General features: G+C 50.0%; 1 protein-coding gene across 1 annotated transcript in view; it reads left to right on the top strand.

The window, feature by feature from the left end:
* Window positions 1–9,095, top strand: part of GALNT16 (polypeptide N-acetylgalactosaminyltransferase 16) — an 81,432-nt gene extending 72,337 nt beyond the window's left edge. Inside the window, exons 12-15 of the mRNA XM_076003915.1 lie at window positions 1,516–1,599; window positions 5,854–5,995; window positions 6,673–6,798; window positions 8,066–9,095. Coding sequence (XP_075860030.1) covers window positions 1,516–1,599; window positions 5,854–5,995; window positions 6,673–6,798; window positions 8,066–8,203 — 490 coding nt within the window. The 3' untranslated portion in view covers window positions 8,204–9,095. The remainder of the gene's footprint in view (window positions 1–1,515; window positions 1,600–5,853; window positions 5,996–6,672; window positions 6,799–8,065) is intronic.
* Window positions 9,096–18,642: the final 9,547 nt, after the last annotated feature.

The following is an 18,642-nucleotide window of genomic DNA, read 5'->3' as shown; positions in this document are numbered from 1 at the left end:
TCTCCTGTTGTGGCTGTTACGACTACAGTCTAGTTAAGCATTTTCAGAATGCAGATGGGTTGTCCGCCTTGCAGTACGGCACACTCAAAAAAAAAAAAAAAAAAAAAGAATGCAGATGGGTTATGAAGTCAATTTAGTGGGTTGTGACCAGCATTAAAAAAAAGAGAGAGAGAGAAATAGAACACTATAGATTAGATTACTACAGAGCACAATAAAAAATAAGAGTTGATTTCAGTTAAGGGTTTGCATTGTTCTATGAAACTCTTATTTCAGTTGTATGTTTGTGTCATGCATGAACCTGTATAGGTACAGTCATCCCTTGATGTCTACAGAGGATTGGTTCCAGGACCTCTGTGGGTACCAAAATCCATGAATGCTCAAGTCTCTGATATAAAATGATATAGTATTTGCATATAACCTATGCACATCCTCATGTATACTTTAGATTGTCTCTAGATTGCTTATAAGACCTAATAGAATGCCTATAAATTACTTCATTGGAGTAGATTCAATACAGTACTCAGTGCATGGCAAATTCAAGTTTTGCTTTTTAGAACTTTGTGAAAATATTTTTCTGAATATTTTTGATCGATGGTTGATTAAATCCACAGATGCAGAATCCATGGATATGGAGGGCTGACTGTATATGGGGTGTATTAGATCATAATGTAAGATATATCTATCTCCTACCTACGCTTGTGGTCAGAAAAATTTGGAAACATTATTAGTGATCATCAGTGAATCTTCTTCACTCTATTTATTTATATCTATCCCCCTTAAAAGAAAATGGTTATGTCACTAGATATTTTTCAACGGGGAACAAACATTTACTTAGCACCCGCCCTGTCCTAAGTACTTTGTGTCTCCTTAATTCAGTTGATTCTCACAAAAACCTTCCCAGGTGAGTTGTCGTGTCCCCAGCTCACTGTCCAAGAACCTGGGGCTTGGACAGGTGGGGAAGAGGGTCATCTACCCACAGCCTTTATGGCTGGTGTAGTTGAGGAAGGTGAGGAGGCTGAACTCAGTGTCCCAAGGACACATCAAATGGTCCTTATTTGCCAAAATTCCAGAAAGATGTTTCCAGCTTGAATTCTTATCGTGGGACTTTGTTTTCAAGTGGAATGCAGGAAAGGAAAACTTCTAGTTAACTAAGGCTCTGCTCTCTGCAAAAGTAAGGACCAGTTTATGGTAACGAGGTCCTAAGCAGTGAGAAGCAGAGAGAAAAGCACTGTCCCCTCTGGGCTGAGCTAACCCTGAAAGGTGAGCACTGAGCAGGAATCAGGGAGAGGAATAAGGAGTAACCAGGAAAACTGGGTAGAGCTTGCAGGTCTGAGAATGACCTATGGCAGTGGCCAAGACTGGCCAGGGCAGGCTCGAGTGGCTCCTGGTCCCTGCCCACCTGAGGAGGGGAGGAGGGGGCTCACTCCTGGGGCTGCGGCCAGGGCCTCTGCCACCCTCCCCGGGGCTCCCTCCCCACACTGGCCGGCCAAAGCTCAGCCTTGCTTCCTCTTGCAGTGTGGCCACGAGGATCGAGCAGAGGAAGAAGATGAACTGCAAGTCCTTCCGCTGGTACCTGGAGAACGTCTACCCAGAGCTCATGTGAGTGCAGCCCTCATCTTGTGCATCATGCCTGGCGGGGGCTGGCAGCTTGGGCCCCTCACCCCCACCCACCTTGGACCCCTCATCCATGTTAGTCTGGCTCTTTCTAGCTGCCAGGATTTATGTTCATGTGAAAGTTCTGGGGGAACCGAGAGGGCATTACTAGGATTTATAAATTAGGCATGGTAGCAACTGAATTTTTAACAGTCTGGGTCTTAGACCTAGAAATGGACGTTATCCCCTTAGGAAACCAGTGCTACATTATGCAGCAAAGACTGCAGAAACATTCACCCTTTGACCCTGTTCTCTCCCTTCTGGGAGTTTATCCTAAGAAAATAAAGCAACCAAAGCAAAAAGCTGTTGACCAGTATATACTGTAAGCTTATCTGCTGCGGTGAAAAAATGAGAAACAACTAACAATAGGGGCTGGCTTCAGTGAATCAGCATGCATCAATTTAAACAAATAGGCATTCATTAATATAATATAGTAAAGACTGTGAATAAACTTGGGGAAATGTTTGCTATAGAAAATGAAGAAGCAAAATGCCAATGGTGTGTACACTAGGGTTCCAGTCGTGGGTGAACATGGGTGTGTTCCAAAAAGGACTGTAATAAGCTCTGCTATGCTCCTTTCAGTGCCTTGGTGACATCCACATGGTTCATTTCTCGTCTCCTTGGGGTTTTTACTCAAATGTCCCCCTCTCAGGGATACTTCCCTGAACACCCACCACCACCTCCCTCCCCAGCTTATATTTGGCCATTAATTTTGTTTTCATCTCCTTGAACTTGCCTGCAAGCTCCTTGAGGGTAGAGGCTTTTATCTGCTTGTTCACTGCTTTATCTCCTGCACCTACAACAGTGCCGGCCACAAAATGGGCACTCAATAAATATCTGTGACTAAATAGGCTGTATGGTCAGTATGCCTCAATGATGTCTAAAATTAGCATCCCCTCTCTCTAGCTGTCACCTTGGGGAACAGGTTTTCCGCTGCTGCCAGCTTTCTCCCAAGAATGCTGCCGTGGCTTTCCAGAACACCCCCCCAGAGCCTGACTATCCTTGAAAGAGGCAAATCTTTGGCCTTTGAAGGCAGATTTGATTTTTGGAAAACAGCCACAGTTAGATTGTAGCCAGTGAATAAACTAGGTGATTAACCCAGATAATATAATCCTCGGTCCGAAATACAGGATGACTCAAAAGTAGCAAGACTAAACTGCCTCTGGGAGCAGTTTCCAAGAAATTCCAGAATAATTTGAGCAATAGCAGCATCCTTGGAAGAAAGTTGACGGCATGGATAATTCCAGCTCCCTGGGCAATAGCTGTGAAGGGAAGAACATTAGTTTATAAAAATGTAATAAATAAGCAACTACTGGAAGTGAATACTTTTAAGGAGATAGTGCTCACTCAGAGACATCATTTCTGAGATGCTGAGGAGAAAAGAGCAGTCATTTCTATACATTCTACCCGTGTTCATATGACATTTGGATGGAGCCCAGAGACTCCAGGCAAAGGGACAGGAGCTGGGCAGCTGCTCCAGGGCTGCCACCACAGGGACAGAGCTCAGAGTTTCGTCCATAAGCACCAGTGGGCAGGCCTTCAGTGCCAGGGGCCGTTGTCACATGTGGGCACATTGTCATAGTGCCATCTCACCTCTGAAAGCTGATCATCGTACATACCTCCCTAAGCAACAGGGGGTGGGGAGAAGAAGAGAGTAGGGGATCTGGAACAAGCCCTGGGCCCCCCAAGCGCGGTTCCCAAAGAGGCCTCAGCAAGCTCTGGTCTCTGCAGGGAGAGGAAATGTAGCACATTGATCCTGGGCGAGGCAGACAGAGTGGAGCTACTGCCCTCCAACACCCTTGCACCTAGCAGGGGCTGCAAACTCAAATCCTTACAGTGGTCAGACAGTGATGTAAGTAGTTCCCGTAGGTGGGGATGAAACAATAGGGAGTTGTAGGGACCTGTGGCAAACTGGGACGCAAAAGCCCCACTCAGAGGGGGCAGCTGCTACTTACCACGGTGGATTAGTGTGAGGCTGGAATGCAAGCTCATCGTGGCCTGAGCTTCCTATTTTTTCAAGACAAGCAGGATTGAAATTTTTCTGTGTAACCTTCAAATTTTTTTTTTTTTTTTTTTTTTTTTGAGACAGAGTCTCGCTTTGTTGCACAGGCTAGAGTGAGTGCCGTGGCGTCAACCTAGCTCACAGCAACCTCAAACTCCTGGGCTCAAGCAATCCTTCTGCCTCAGCCTCCTGAGTAGCTGGGACTACAGGCATGCGCCACCACGCCCGGCTAATTTTATATATATATATATATTAGTTGGCCAATTAATTTCTTTCTATTTATAGTAGAGACGGGGTCTTGTTCTTGCTCAGGCTGGTTTCGAACTCCTGACCTCGAGCAATCCGCCCGCCTCAGCCTCCCAGAGTGCTAGGATTACAGGCGTGAGCCACCGTGCCCGGCCCAAATTTTTTAATATTGTCAAATAATTAAAAGCAACAACAGGCCAGGTACAGTGGCTCACACCTATAATTCCAGCACTTTGGGAGACTGAGGCAGGAGGATCACTTGAGTCTAGGAGTTTGAAACCAGCCTGGGCAACATAGCAAGACTCCATCTCTACAAAACATAGAAAAATTAGCTGGGCATGGTAGTGTGTGCCTGTACTCCCAGCTACTTTGGAGGCTGAGGCAGGAGGATTGCTTGAACCAAGGAGTTTGAGGTTACAGTGAGCTATGATGACATCACTACGCTTTAGCTGAGATGACAAAATGAGACCCTGTCTCTTAAAAAAAAAAAGTGTTCTGGGGCCAGATTCAGCTGGCAGCCAGTGTGACCTCTCAGGGGAGTCTGGAGGAGGTGCCTGCTGCTGTCAGGGGTGTGGGAGAGAAAGTGAAGGTGGCTTCCCCAGGCTTGTGAGAGGGATCAGTTCTGGAACTCCATGGCCTCCAGCCAACGCTGAGGAAGAAAGCCCTGATTTGGTTTAGATCCTGCAGATGTCCCCATCAAAGAATGCCAGAAGTGGTCTAATAGCCCCCAGGCCCAAATTCTCTCCCCAACAGAGGTTATGGGAGGCAGATAAGATAAGGTTTGCAGTTAGGCCCTAAGCCCTACTAGTTCTTACCCCCACGCCCCACCTTGGGTCCATAATCTAAGAATGTACATGACCTTCTAAACCCAGGCATTCAAGTCTGTATCAGCTGGGCCGGCAGCGTCCTTAGGGTTATTACCCACAGGGTGTCAGTGTGTTTAAGCATATTTTCCTATGCATATAAAATGTTTTCTTAATAATATAATATTTTGAAATGTGCCTGTTTTACTTAATGCTATGCTGTCAGCATTTTTCCTTGTTACCAGATATTCCTTCACAAAGTCGTTTTTTAATGGCTTCACCGTTTTTCATGCTATGGATGAAATCAGAATTTATTTAGCCTAGCCAGTATTGTTGTGTTGTTGGATAACTAGGAGTTTCCACTGTTTTCAGTTAATCAGTCATTCTGGGATGAATATCTTTTAACACATCTATAATTATTTTTGTAGGATAAATTCCTAGAAGTGAATTACTAGATGAAAGGTGTGCACATTTTTCTTACTTTTTTTTTATGGCAGTCTTAGAAAACTGATGCAAGGTGTGCACATTTTTAAGGGCTTGGATGCATAATATCACACTGCCCTCTGGAAAAGTTGGGCTAATTTATGCTCTCACCAGTAGGACGTGAGAAGATTTAATCCCACAGCTATTGCCAACACTGGGCATTGTCAGTAAAAAAATATATATGGAAGTATGAGGGCGTGTATACAAATACGCTAAGCAAACAGTGGTGGCTGATATGTAGCTCTTTAATCATTAGTGAGATTAAACACATTTTTGCATTTGTATATTTTAAACTTGCCTCTTCAAAACCACTCTTTCCCTGTCATTTTGAGATTGGTTAGTGAGCCCACCTTCAGGCCCAGGTCTCTCCCCAGGGTCCCCTCTTTCTGGACTGTTTCTGGCCTGAGTTCTGTCCCCCAGGCTTCTCCATGTCTTGGGCTTGGCCTCCAGGGCGGTCCCTGGGCCTCCCTGAGCTGCTTGGAAGGATGCCTGGGGTCCAGGCCCAGCCTTCTCAGAGGCCGCTCCCCCTGGTGGCCAGGCCTTCCCTGCCCCCTTCCCATGGAGAACTTGGTGCTCCCGGGGGCTGCTGGGTGCTGCTGGCAGGCAGAGGGCGTGGGTAAGCCTGGGAGGGCAGAGGACAAGCCTGACCGCTGCCTCCTCTCCCAGGATCCCTGTGAAGGAAATGCTCCCTGGCATCATTAAGCAGGGGGTTAATTGCTTAGAATCCCAGGGCCAGAACACAGCTGGTGACTTCCTCCTCGGAATGGGGATCTGCAGAGGGTCTGCCAAGAGCCCCCAGCCAGCCCAGGTAAGCTGCTGAGGGGTTTGGGTCAGGACGGGGAGAGGGAGAGAGCCAGGGGCACTGTGGGGGAGGGCTTCCCTCTGCTACTCTCGTCCTTCTCTGTCTACAACCACCACAAACCCACTTTCCCAGGGCCCCTTGCACTCCGCTCCCTTTCCAGCCTGTCGCACAGGAAACTTTTGTGCACCACCTGCTTTCTACTTGCAGAGGGAGAGATGCTGCCCAGACAGCACCCAGTTCTCTCCTGAGATACAGCTGCAGTCAGCCTGTATGACGGGCAGCAGGGCAGCCGGGACTCCTGTGTGCACACGGGTGCAACATATGAGTGCTACACCTACGCCCAAACTAGAGCAGTCACGGAGACTCCAGCATGGACTAGCTCCCTGGCTGCCCGGGTCCATGTCCTGTTGTTCTCCCCCGGCGTCCCCTGGTACATTCTGGATTGCCCTCTGGCCTTCCAGCTAAGCGCCCCTACCCCAATATTTTATGATGAAAAATGTCAAACATACAGAAAAATTAAAAGAATTGCATAGTGAATACCCATACATCTACCTTAGCTGCTACAATTATTTGTAGAAAATTCTATAAACATATACAGTATGTTTGCTTTATCACCCATCTACCTGTCTGCCCCATTCATCACTGCCCTTTTTGACCTGGTCTTTCTGGTCCCCATCTGGCAGGCATGGCTCTTCAGTGACCATCTCATCCAGCAGCAGGGGAAGTGCCTGGCTGCCACCTCCACCTTAATGTCTTCCCCTGGGTCCCCGGTCATACTACAGATATGCAACCCAAGAGAAGGCAAGCAGGTAAGACTCCTCGCCCATGGGCACAGGTGGCCTGTAGCCTGGGGAACATGCAGTGGGGGTGGCAAACCCTGGGAAGAGGACCCCAGGTTGAGGCACATAGACTCAAATAAGCCCTCCAGAGTGAGGCTCTATGGGGGCCAAGTCAACATGTAGATCAAGCCTATTGTTTTACTCAGGAGGAAATACTTCTTTAGGTAAGTGTTTGTTTAATGTCCCACCAGGCTTGAGCTCCATGAAGACAGGGACTATTTGTCTTGTTAGTGTTGTATGCCTAGCCCCTTACAACCACCACAGCCAAAGCACTGACCTGGGAGCCCCTTCTGTGACTCCGTGATGGGAGAACTTGGGTCCCCTCCGCTGCCCCACCCTTCATCCCTACAAAGTTCCCACTAGAGAGAATAGGTAACCGGCCTCACAGGTCAGAAGCTTAGGGCTGCAGGAAGAAGAAAGCTTGTTTGCAGAAGTAAAAGATTCACCTAGGCCAGGACTCACAGACTCAAGGGCCTGCAGGAAGGTGATGGGCAAACCCCTGTAGGAGAACAGTTGGAACTGGACAGGAACCATGTCGAGGACTGGAGAGCAAGAGCCCCATCTTGAGCAGAGAGCAAATCCTCAGCCCCATCCAGCTGAGGCCACATGAGGAAATGAGCCCAGCATCTAAATAGAAGCTGGAAATGCACATTTGTATATAGCAACTAAGCCAAATTTTATTTATTTATTTTTATTTTTTAGAGACAGGGTCTTGCTCTGTTACCCAGGCTAGAGTGCAGGGCAGATCATAGCTCACTGCAACCTCAAACTCCTGGGCTCAAGTGATCCTCCAGCCTGCCAAGTAGCTGGGACTACAGGCACATGACAGCTAACTATTTTTAAAAATTTTTTAGAGACCGGGTCTTGCTATGTTGCCCAGGCTGGTCTTGAACTTCTTGCCTCAAGCAATCCTCCACCTTAGTCCCCCAAGGTGCTGGGATTACAGGCATGAGCCTGGCCTCACGTTTTAAATAAACACTGTGGGCCTCTGCTTTGCCTCCTCTGATCTAGACAGTAACATCCTGCCAAATGCAGAAGCAGGAGTCCATGGAGAGGGCAGGGCTTAAAGCTTATGGAGGTGGGGGCAGCCTCTTACATAAGGGACACACAGCCTGGTTGAAGTGAGGGGACATGAACTAGGCATATATAGGGCTGGGTACATACATGTGAAATAAAGTGCATCATTTTTAGTCATTATTTTCTCATCTCCCTCCTTCCCTCTCTCCCTTCCTCCTAGAAATGGAGGAGAAAAGGATCTTTCATCCAGCATTCAGTCAGCGGCCTCTGCCTGGAGACGAAGCCTGCCCAGCTGGTGACCAGCAAGTGTCAGGCTGACGCCCAGGCCCAGCAGTGGCAGCTGCTGCCCCACACATGACGGTAGCCCTGGGGCCTCCTGTACCATTTGCATGAGACTTTGGGACCGGAAATGGGTGAGGGGTGGGGGAGAGCAAAGCAGGCCGTTTCCATCTCCTCGAATCTCTGCCGGCATCATCAGCAAACACCCCCCACGACACGCGTGGCTCCACAGCTTGTTCCGGGAGGGCACGGGGGACACGCCCGATGCCCTCTGTGCCATCCCAGGCTTGCACCAGGAGAGGAGATGGTCAGGGTGCCGGACTGTTGCTGGGCAGAGACTGACAGGTGCCCCTGGCCCTTTGTCCTCTCCCTTGGCGCTTCCTGGTGCCCAGATCTCCCCTTGTTGCCTGGGGAGGGCCCAGACAGAAGCCCACATAGGGGCCCAGTTGGGCCTGCCTGTGGGGACAGGCACGAGAGGAGAAAGTGGGCAATGTGGATGGAGAGGCCGAAGTCTGGGAGCAGAAAGAAGGAAAGGAGAAGGGCAAGTAAAGACCAGGTAGGAGGTGAGAAGCTCAGCGACCTGCCAGAGATGCCACGCCCAGGGAATGCTGGGTGGGGCGTGGGAGGGATGGGATTCCCAGGGGCAAAAGATGGGGACTTTGCAAACAACCTATATGGAAGAGCACAAAGCAACCAAAGAATAGGTCTCTTCACCAGGATGTAGTTCCTGCCATGCTTCACCAGCCCAAGGGCTTGGGCCCAACACTGGAACTCCCGTCCTGACCTGTGGGTGCCCACGTTCTCAGCAAGAGCCTGCAGAGGGATCTTTAGTGGAAGACTTGGGGCACAGTTTATTAAGCAGACTGCGTATCTGCCTGGCCCTGTGTCTGGCTGGTTCATCTCTCTCGGGCCTTAAAGACGAGCTGGTGCCCTGTCCCCCTCCCCCACATCTGGGCCCACTGGGAGGACAGGCAGCCCCATCCTCCTTCGTGGTTTTCAACTCTTGCTTTCTCAAAGATCTCTGCCTCTGTCAATCCAGCATCATGAGTGAGGGTGGCCGGGAACAACGGGACCTCATTTCTGGAGCATAAACTTCCCCTAAGTCGTTAGGGGCTCAACCATCCAGGCTAAACTTCATCCTTGTTCCCCTCCCCACAACAGGAGGGGTTTCCTCATCCTTGTTCCCCTCCACACAACAGGATGGGTTTCCTCGAAGGGTCAGCTACTGCCCAGGGCTGGAAGGCTGGCTGGTGGCTCCTGTTGGTGTAGAGAATCCCCAGTTTCTCCTCACAGCCACTGGGAACTACCACACCTACCCCATAGCCTCGTCTTGGGACAACCTCTGCTATTCCCATGCCCTTCCCCCCCATCTCGCTGGCTAAGGCAGTGTGATTTTGAGCAAATGACTGTTGTTAACAGGATCCCTGGGGGTCTTCACCTTGAAGCAAACCAGCCTGGAGTGGACACATTTACTCTAGAAGCCCCTAGTCTTTCATAGACCAATGATTCATGTACGCATAGGGAGTTTATGCATTCCAGAGGGTGTAGGAATTTCCAGAAATTGTCCCCAAAATATTGCATGTGTGTGCATATATGCACTTCCCTGGGGAGAGGGTTCATGGATTTCCTCAGCTTCTTAAAGAGGTCCCTGATCCCCAAAGGGTCTGAACCTCAGTTCTAGATTGGAGCCACTGTCCACCCAACCTGCCATCCCTCAGTCTCCCTCCCTGCTGTACCCAAACCGCCATGGCCTGCTCCCTTGATGTGGTCCATGGGTCAGGAGCCAAGTGTGTGTGGTCTGCAGCACCTGCTCTGGAGGGTTCTCCAGTAGTGTCCTCTCACCTGCTGACTCCACCAGTGTCCTCTGAGCAGTGCTCCTGTGACCAGGCGTGCGTCCCCCTGCACTCACCGGTGCACTCACACTGCTCCAGTCCTCTGTCGTGATGTTTTGTCCATGCCATCTGCGGGCCTCGGATCCCTGTTCACCTGGGAGGCCTGCTGCAGCTTAGGACAGAACTGGGCCAAGGGCAAAGGCGTCTCTGCAGAAGATGAGCCAGAAGGCCTGGGCCATGCTCGGGCATGGACCTACCGGGATGGGGAACGTGGACTGCTCTTGTTGAATGTACGAGGACTGCTGCTCAGAGGGCCTTTGAGAGAGGGTCTCTCCCTCATTTCCTGTGGTCATACTATGCCAGGCCCTGCACTGGCCAGCCGTCCTTTGTGGCAATTCAGCCCTATTCTGTTTTTGCTTTTCTTCTTCTTGACCAAAGCATGTGCCACTAGCTGTCCTTGAGGACCCCGTCTTTATGAAACACACACCTGGAATAAAACCACTTCTTACATGGTCACGTGCATCAGTGCCTTCCTTCCCGACTCCAGGCCACACCCTTCACCGCCACTCTCCTGCCTCGCAGGGAAGGTCAAGGCCTCTGTCCTGTAAGAGTAAAACAGTACACGCACGTCTAGCCCTCTCCCGCACCTGACAGCTTGCTCCTCGGCCTCCACGGGCTGTCCTGGGGGAGCCGGCAAGTGGCCCCCCTGCAGGACCAGGCCTGGGACCAGAACCCAGGAACCAGCTCAGGCCAGGCTGAGCTCACGCTCCTGTTGCTTCACCACAGGGCCTTACTTAGGGCTTGGAAATGGAAATCAAAGGGCTTCCCTGAATGGTGATGGCCTGCCACCATGCCTGCTTTTGGGCAGCCCTCTCTCTGTCCCTGGGAGCCAGCCCTGTGCCCTCGGAGCTGCCCTTCCCCTCCCCTACCACACAAGGCGGCAGTGGGGAAAACTCAGGCAGGACACTTCCTGAGTGAAAACAGCAAAATAATTCCAAAAAGAGTCTTACCAGACTAGCCTTGCTTGATTGGGTAGCAGATGCTCTGTCTAATGTTTCCATGGAAACCAATGGAAAAACCCCATCATTTCTGTGATCAGAAACCCAGGTAAAAATAAACGCTGCTTCACCGCACATATGAACTGCCGTCGGCAGGCTGGTGCACTGCTAACTTCTAGACGCAGCCATTTCCACCCTCACCCCCATCTTGTTCCACCTACTGATCCGGGATTCCCCAGAACTTCTGACCCCCAGGCCTGAGGGGCCAGAGCCTAGCCCTAGCTGGCTGCAGAGCACACAGTTTGGCCATAGTATCCGGCTTGGTCTGGGCTGAGGAGGCAAGTCACTGCAGAAGATCCTGGTTGCAGTTTCCATGCCCCCATCTGTCCCCCAGTCCTCCCAGGGAGCACAGCCCCCTGCCCACCACCTCCTCTGGCCCCTCCTGGCCAGGCTGGGCCCCCTGTCCAGTTTCCATCTATTTTCACTCCCAGCCTGAAGAGCTCTGGTGCTGGCATCTCCTGAGTCCGGCTCTCTTGCTTGCTCTCTTCCAAACCCACATCCCCACAGGCCCATTTTGTCTCCCACCCCCTTTTTTCCTGGGAACTGGGGTTGTCCTCAGCAAAGGCCTTCAGGCAGGCCACTGGCAGCAGGCCTCAGATAACCGGCAGGAGAGTGCCCAGAGCGCAGGGGTGGGGCTCAGGACACGTCTGCACTGGGCCTGCCTCCCGCTTCTCCAGCGGAGAGCAGTTTTGGATCTCTGGGCCTCTGCGACTTGGCTCTTACCCCGGCCCCTCAGGAGGGCTCTCCCCACTCGCAGTTGGGAAAAATAACCTGGACATCATTGTCCTCCAAGGGCTCCGCACCCGAGGCCTGTGGGGAATGTTTCCAGCACCGGACAGGGCGTGGTCCTCTCCCACCAGGGAATGGGAAAGGAAACCTGGAAAGGGGAGGCCTGAGTTCATAATGTCCACAATTCCATTCCCAACAATGTTCTCAATGTGTTTGGTATTTGTGTGTCCCCTGTGATGGTCTGAGTCAGTTTTCCTCCAGAAGGGAGGGGGCCCCGGCAGCTTCTGTTATGGGAAGAGGTCTTTACTGCCAGGCACTTGGGAAACGCCTGGAAGTGGAGCAGGGGAGAGGCTGGCTCTCTCTTGCCTGGTAGCCGGGCTGAGTGGCTGAGCTGGGGTCCTCAAACTTTTTAAAGGCTCTAGAGCAGGGGTCCTCAAACTTTTTAAACAGGGGGCCAGTTCACTGTCCCTCAGACCGTTGGAGAGTGTGTACTGTGGCCCCGGGACGAGTTGGCTGCTAAGAAGGGGCACCTGCGGCAAAAACACCCTGCCGGTCGGATAAATGTCCTAGGCGGGTGGCATGTGGCCCAAGGGCCATAGTTTGAGGATGCCTGTCCTAGAGGCATCTGAGGACAGCCTTCTCCTGTTGCATTCAACCCCACGAGGCACGGGGAAGGGTGCACTAGGGGCATGGACTCTAAAGATTCACCTCCACTCCACCATTTGCTGGCCGTGTGATTGTGAATGATCATGAATGAGTTATTTCATCTCAGCCTTGGTCTCTCCCTGCACCGGAGGGCCACAGATCCCGCAGCCCTGTCAGGGAGCTACTGAGCCCCAGGTCCCTGGCCCAGGGATGACTCTGCTGTCCTGAGCCTTGGTCTCTGTGGGGGCAGAAGAGTGGGGGCTTGTTAACATTGAATCAGGCCCCAGCAGGTGGTGGGGCCGCAGGTGGAGCAGCTGCGGGGCACTGGAACTGTCTCCTGGCTGTGCTGAGGCCTTGGTCCTGCAGCCATCAGGTGGGGGCTTGGGACTGACCTCTTTCATTCTGATGGATGCTGAGAAGGTGAGCAGGCTCTGGAAGAGGTTAGAGCCCTTGGGGGCGGCCCTCATAGACCACGCAGGCTCTCGCACCTGTGCATCATCATCACGCTCACCAGCAAGCCCTCAGTGGCGTGCTGGACACTCACGCACAAAGGACATGGAATGATCTTAGAGGAGTCCCATGAACCACTGATGGTCAAGGCTGTCCAGCACCTGACACCAGCCAGCCAGGCCAACCTCAGCACTCATCCTCTCTTCCCCACCCTGCCAGCCAGCCAGAATGACCTGGGTCCTGGTTTTTATTTTTTTTTTATTTTTATTTATTTTTAATTAATTAATTATTTTTTTTTTTTTGGAGCCAGGGTGTGACCATGGGTCCTGGTGTTTTTTTTTTTTTTTTTATCGAGGCCACAGAGCGCTATGGATCCTGGTTTTTAAAGTCACTTTCTGCCTTCTCTTGTTTGTGCTTTTGCCTTGTTTGTTCCTTCTCTTGTTTGTTCCTTCTGCCCCCACCTTGTTATCTCCGTGGGTTGAACGCTACCCGGTTTCCCAGCCAAACACTGCTTCCGCAAGGGAACCCCTCCCGATCTCCCGCCCGTCTCAGGAGAATCTCTCTGGCTTGCTTCCTCGGCGTTCTGAGTGTTTCTCCCCAGCCTCAGCCATCACCCTCCTCCGAGCGCTGTGACATGCACCTGTCCCCTCTAGTCTTGTCTTTTCTGTTAGACTGTGGCACCTCACTAACAGGAACTGTGCCTACTCTAGCTTCACACCTCCCACAACCACAGCACACAGCCTGCTTCTCAGACTCACGGCAAATGTTTGCTTGCTGAATGAAGGAGTTAAAGCATCCCAGCTGGGGTTGTCTTCGTTGTTGTTTGTGCCTAATGATAAAGCATTCTTGCATGTAGGAATTAGTACATTGCATACAAAAAGCACTGTGTGCATATTTGTTCATTTTCCCTCTCGCTTCTTAAAAGCTTCGTATCTTTACAATTCCACCTTCATACTTATTAGCTGGTTTCTAAATTCTCAACAACAATGTGTTGGCAATGCTGAGGGCTGACACAGATTGAGCATGTTCTGGATACCCTGAATCTTGATAAGGCTACCATACACACCCTGATGGGGTCAGTCCTGGTAACGCACACTTTATGGATGAGGAGTGGAGGCCCTGGCAGGAGAAACTTGCCCAAAGATAAATAGCTAGGTTTAAACTCAGTCCCCCAGGAGTATGTGTCGGTGGCTCCCAAAGTGTGGTCCCACAGTCCAGTGACGCAAACTCTTGGGGCCCACCCGGACCTACTGGATCAAAGCCTTTGGGGGTGGGGCCAGTCATAGGGATTCTGATGCTTGCTCAGATTTGAGAGCCACTGTTTTGGTGACCGAGATGGGTTCTGATCCCCTGACTGTGGGCTATGGGTCACAACCTGGTGCAGAGGCTTAGAGAGCTGTGGGCTGAGGGCCTCACCTCTGCTTTGCAGGCTGCCTGCCACAGAGCTCTGGGCAGTGACGGATCCCTCCGGTGGAGGTGGGTGTGCGCCAGGCTGGGCCGAGGGTTGCCGCTGAGCCAGCTGCCACATGCCAACCTTGCTTTGCATGATTTATGAGTTCTTTCCCAACACCAGCCACATATGGCTGACTTCATTCTAGAAGAGCTTCCACCCCAGAAGATCCATTAATCAAGGAATCAGTGCTGCACCACCCAGCGTGCAGGATGGGCGAACATTTTACCATGACTTACATGGCAGGGTCCTTTCTATGGATCCTGCGTCCGATGACATTCACAGCCAGTCCTATCACTCCGACCAAACACTGACATCGGAACTTCTTTAATCCTCACAATAACCCTATCAGGTAGGTATTTTCAATATCACCCCACTTACAAACTAGGAAATTGAAGTTCAGAGAAGTTAACACACTTGCCCAAGATTACCCAACTAACAGGATGTAGAACCAGCATTTAAAACCATGAAGTCTGACCCAGGGTCCACGCTCTTTACTGCCTTTTGCATATTCACTTGTATATTTGTACCAACTCCCAAACTTCTGCATTGTTATCCACAAGCTGCGCTTGAGGACACAGAGGCCCTATGCAAAGCCCAACACTTATCCCTCACATCCCACATCCTTGCATGGCTGATTCTTAGAACACTGAGAGGTAGGGAAGGCCGGGTTGGTTCTACCATCATCATTTTAGAGATATAGAAACAGGCAGAGGTTGAAACTCCTAAAGCCACAGATCAGGAAATTGGGAGCACAGAACGTGATGTTCCATGGCACAGCAACGGAGTTCGTTGCTGATGGTCTGTCATGTGTCAGGCATCTTCTCTGGGGCTTGGGAGGGTGAGAGCTTCAAACGATCCAGCACCCAGGGCTGGGGGTTGCTGAGCTGTGCGGCCTGCTTTCTCCCTGCACCCTGGCTGGGGCTGTTTTTCCCAAATGTCCTCCTGGCATTGAGGTTCTCAGTTCTGCATTATTTCTCCTCAGACATTAGTTTTGTGCTTGTTCAGACCTGTGTGTGCCTTACCTGATGGCCTAGTCCACCTGAGGTGGGGATTTGAGGGTGCTTCGTGGAGCCCCTGTGGGTTCACCGACAGTTTTCCCCAGGCACGAGGATCTCTGCATGCTGATCAAGCAGTCAGGCTTATTTTAAATTTATTATAACCAAATGGGTCCATCCCTGTTGTTTCTTGACTGCTTTACCATGTGACAGCAGGGGTGGAGAAGAGGGGTGGTTCCAGCCTTGCAGTAAGACAACAATCGTTCCAGCTCTGGCTCAGCCACTTTTGAGCCAGGACACCTTTAGCTGGCCACTTAAGTGTCCTGAGCCTCAGTGTTCTCAGCTGAACAATGGTGTGATGTGGGGGCAGATCAAACGAGAAAAGGTCCGGGGTCACCCCTGTCAGGAAATGGGCTGTGTGCATCACTGTCTGAACTCCACCTCCCCCCCAGTCCCCACCGCTGGTCCATGGAAAAATTGTCTTCCATGAAACTGGTCCCTGGTGCCAAAAAAGTTGGGGATCCCTGCTGTTAGGGATGAACCAGAGAGATGGACAAATGGACACAATTCATGAGCAAGAATACCCACCCCCATCTCTAGCCACTGGGTGAGGGGCCCTCCCAGAGGTTCCCTGAGTGCCTGGACTTCCCCTTTTACCTTGAGCGAGGGTCATGTTGGAATTGTCTGCACTTTTCTGTACTCGCATTGAGTTGCAAACTGCATGAAGACAAAGACTTGTCTACAGCACTTGGTACAGTGCCTAGCACATGGTAGGTGCGCAATAAATGTTTGTTGAATGAATGAGTGAGCAGCAATGAGCTCAATAAAACTGCTGTTCTCCCCCAGTTGTGAGAGTTTCTGGGGGTTGGGGTGCATGTTAATTTGTTCTCAGCTTTCTCTTCTAATTTGGCTCTTGACTTGGTTTTCCTGAAATCAGGTGAGGTTTGACCCAGTGAAAATGCTTTTTCATCAGGTGCATCAGACCCAGCATTTGCAAGTTAATGCCAAATCAGTGCCTGATTAAACAGACAATGAATGTGAGAACAAAGATTATACAGCAGAGATGATGCAGCAAATACAGATGAGGATGCACCTATCTTGTTAGAGAACTGCCTCACATACTAATGACTTCGTTAAAAGGCTAAGGCAGTGGAAACTGCAGCTTTGGAATTATTTAAGGTTTTCATTTAAACAGGCAGCAAAGAGAAACTGATGAAGGCTTCTCTGTGGTCTAACAGTAGTCTTCTTCAAGCTTTGCCCAGGGCCATGTCTCAGCTCGGAATATAGGAGTCTTAAGTTTATTTGCATACAAATTGCAAACATCTACAAAGTCTTGGCTCAAGCAATTTTTAAGTAAAATGTTATTGCTTCCCTGAAGACTATAATTCCTTGGTTTTTCTCTTCAATATTCTTCTCACTTAGCAGATACTCTGGCATACTCCGGGAAAATCTGGATCAATATGAGTGTCTGTTAAAATTATTAACAATAGTGTGCAGGGTCTACTGACTTGTTCCTAAACTATTTTTAAATAGAAATGTGGTAGGTGCTTTCTGGAGTTAAAGTCAGAGGAGGAGCAGCTTTATAATTTTCAGGGTTTAGTGCAAAATGAAAATATGGGTCTTAATAATTCTTAAATTATTAAGAATTTCAAAACTATGACAGCAAAGCATAAAGCCAAGTGTGGGGCCCTTTTAAGTACGGAGCCCTGTACAACTGCACAGCTTTTGTGCCCATGAAGCTGGTCCCAATTTGGGGTTCTGGGTAGAACTCACATCTGGTTTGTCCTGGTGCCTAGCATTGGGTCTGGCACTGGATAGACATTAAAAGCTATTGGCTAACTGAAACAATACAATAAATATTTATCCTCTATACACCAAGCCGTGTTCTAGGTGTAAGAGACACAGCAGTAAACAATACATACAGGGCCCCTGACCCCATGGCGCATATGTTCTAGAGAGACAGAAAAACTAGTATACCAAAAGATGTACAAGATTATTCCAAGATAATAATACTAAACTAATACTTTATTTTATGCAGAAAATAAAGTGAGACAATGTGTTTGAGTTGCTAGAAAGATGGTATAGAGGGGTGAGGGCTAACCTTAGATGGGGCAAGAGTTGGCATTTGATGCCTGAGTGGTAGGGGCCAACCAGAGGATTATCTGGGGAAGAGCGTTCTGGGCAGAGGGAGTAGTGCATGCAAGGACTCACAGAAAGATGAATGAAAGGCTTGAAGGAGTGAGTGGCACAGACGGGAGTGTGCACACCCACTGGGGTGTCTGGTGTGGTGCAGGAGAACTAATGAGGGCCAGAATAAGGCACTGGGGCTGGGGATTAGGGCCCAACAAGAGAGCAGATAGCTGGCCGGGCGCTGTGGCTCACGCCTGTAATCCTAGCTCTTGGGAGGCCGAGGCGGGCGGATTGCTCAAGGTCAGGAGTTCGAAACCAGCCTGAGCAAGAGCGAGACCCCGTCTCTACTATAAATAGAAAGAAATTAATTGGCCAACTGATATATATATATAAAAAATTAGCCGGGCATGGTGGCGCATGCCTGTAGTCCCAGCTACCCGGGAGGCTGAGGCAGAAGGATCACTCGAGTCCAGAAGTTTGAGGTTGCTGTGAGCTAGGCTGATGCCACGGCACTCACTCTAGCCTGGGCAACAAAGCGAGACTCTGTCTCAAAAAAAAAAAAAAAAAAAAAAAAAAAAGAGCAGATAGCAACTGAAGGCAGGGATCACGTAGGACTGTCTATTCCCTATCATATCCCCAGACCTTAACATTGTGTCTGACACATAGTAAGTGCTCAGTAAATATTTGTGGAAATGAATGATTTAATGAAAGAACAAAAGTAGGAAGACAACGATAAAAAGCCTTGCTGACCAATTGGATATGGAAAATGATGAAGAGAGAAATTAAACCATATACACAGGTCTCAGGCTTGAAAGGCTAGCTGGCTAGCAACCCTACACAAGACAAGAAGAGCCGCTGTGGATGGGGTCAGCGATGAGGTGTGAGGTCCATTTTGAATGAGTGGCATGTGTGTTCAAGGTGAGTGCTGGTCTTAGATAACAAAGTGGTTCACCTATCTCTGTGAGGAACATCCAGGTCACTGGCTGCTTTAGCTCAGCCCACATAACCAACAGAGTAATGCAACTACATGCACTCAAAGCCTATTCACTCACTAGAGAAAGACCTGCTTTTGCAAATAGGCAATGATCACAACCACCTCAGGGACTTGTGGTCCCTGATTAGGAACCCTCTAAAGTTAGCATGACAAGACCAGCTGTTGTGTGTCAGCTTAACGAGTCCTTCTGACTCCCAGAATAGGAGTTCTCTAGGGCCCCCCGGGCGACAGC

This window comes from Microcebus murinus, chromosome 6 (assembly GCF_040939455.1).
Source record: "Microcebus murinus isolate Inina chromosome 6, M.murinus_Inina_mat1.0, whole genome shotgun sequence".
NCBI lineage: Eukaryota > Metazoa > Chordata > Mammalia > Primates > Cheirogaleidae > Microcebus > Microcebus murinus.
This window is presented reverse-complemented; position numbering and strand designations above follow the sequence as displayed.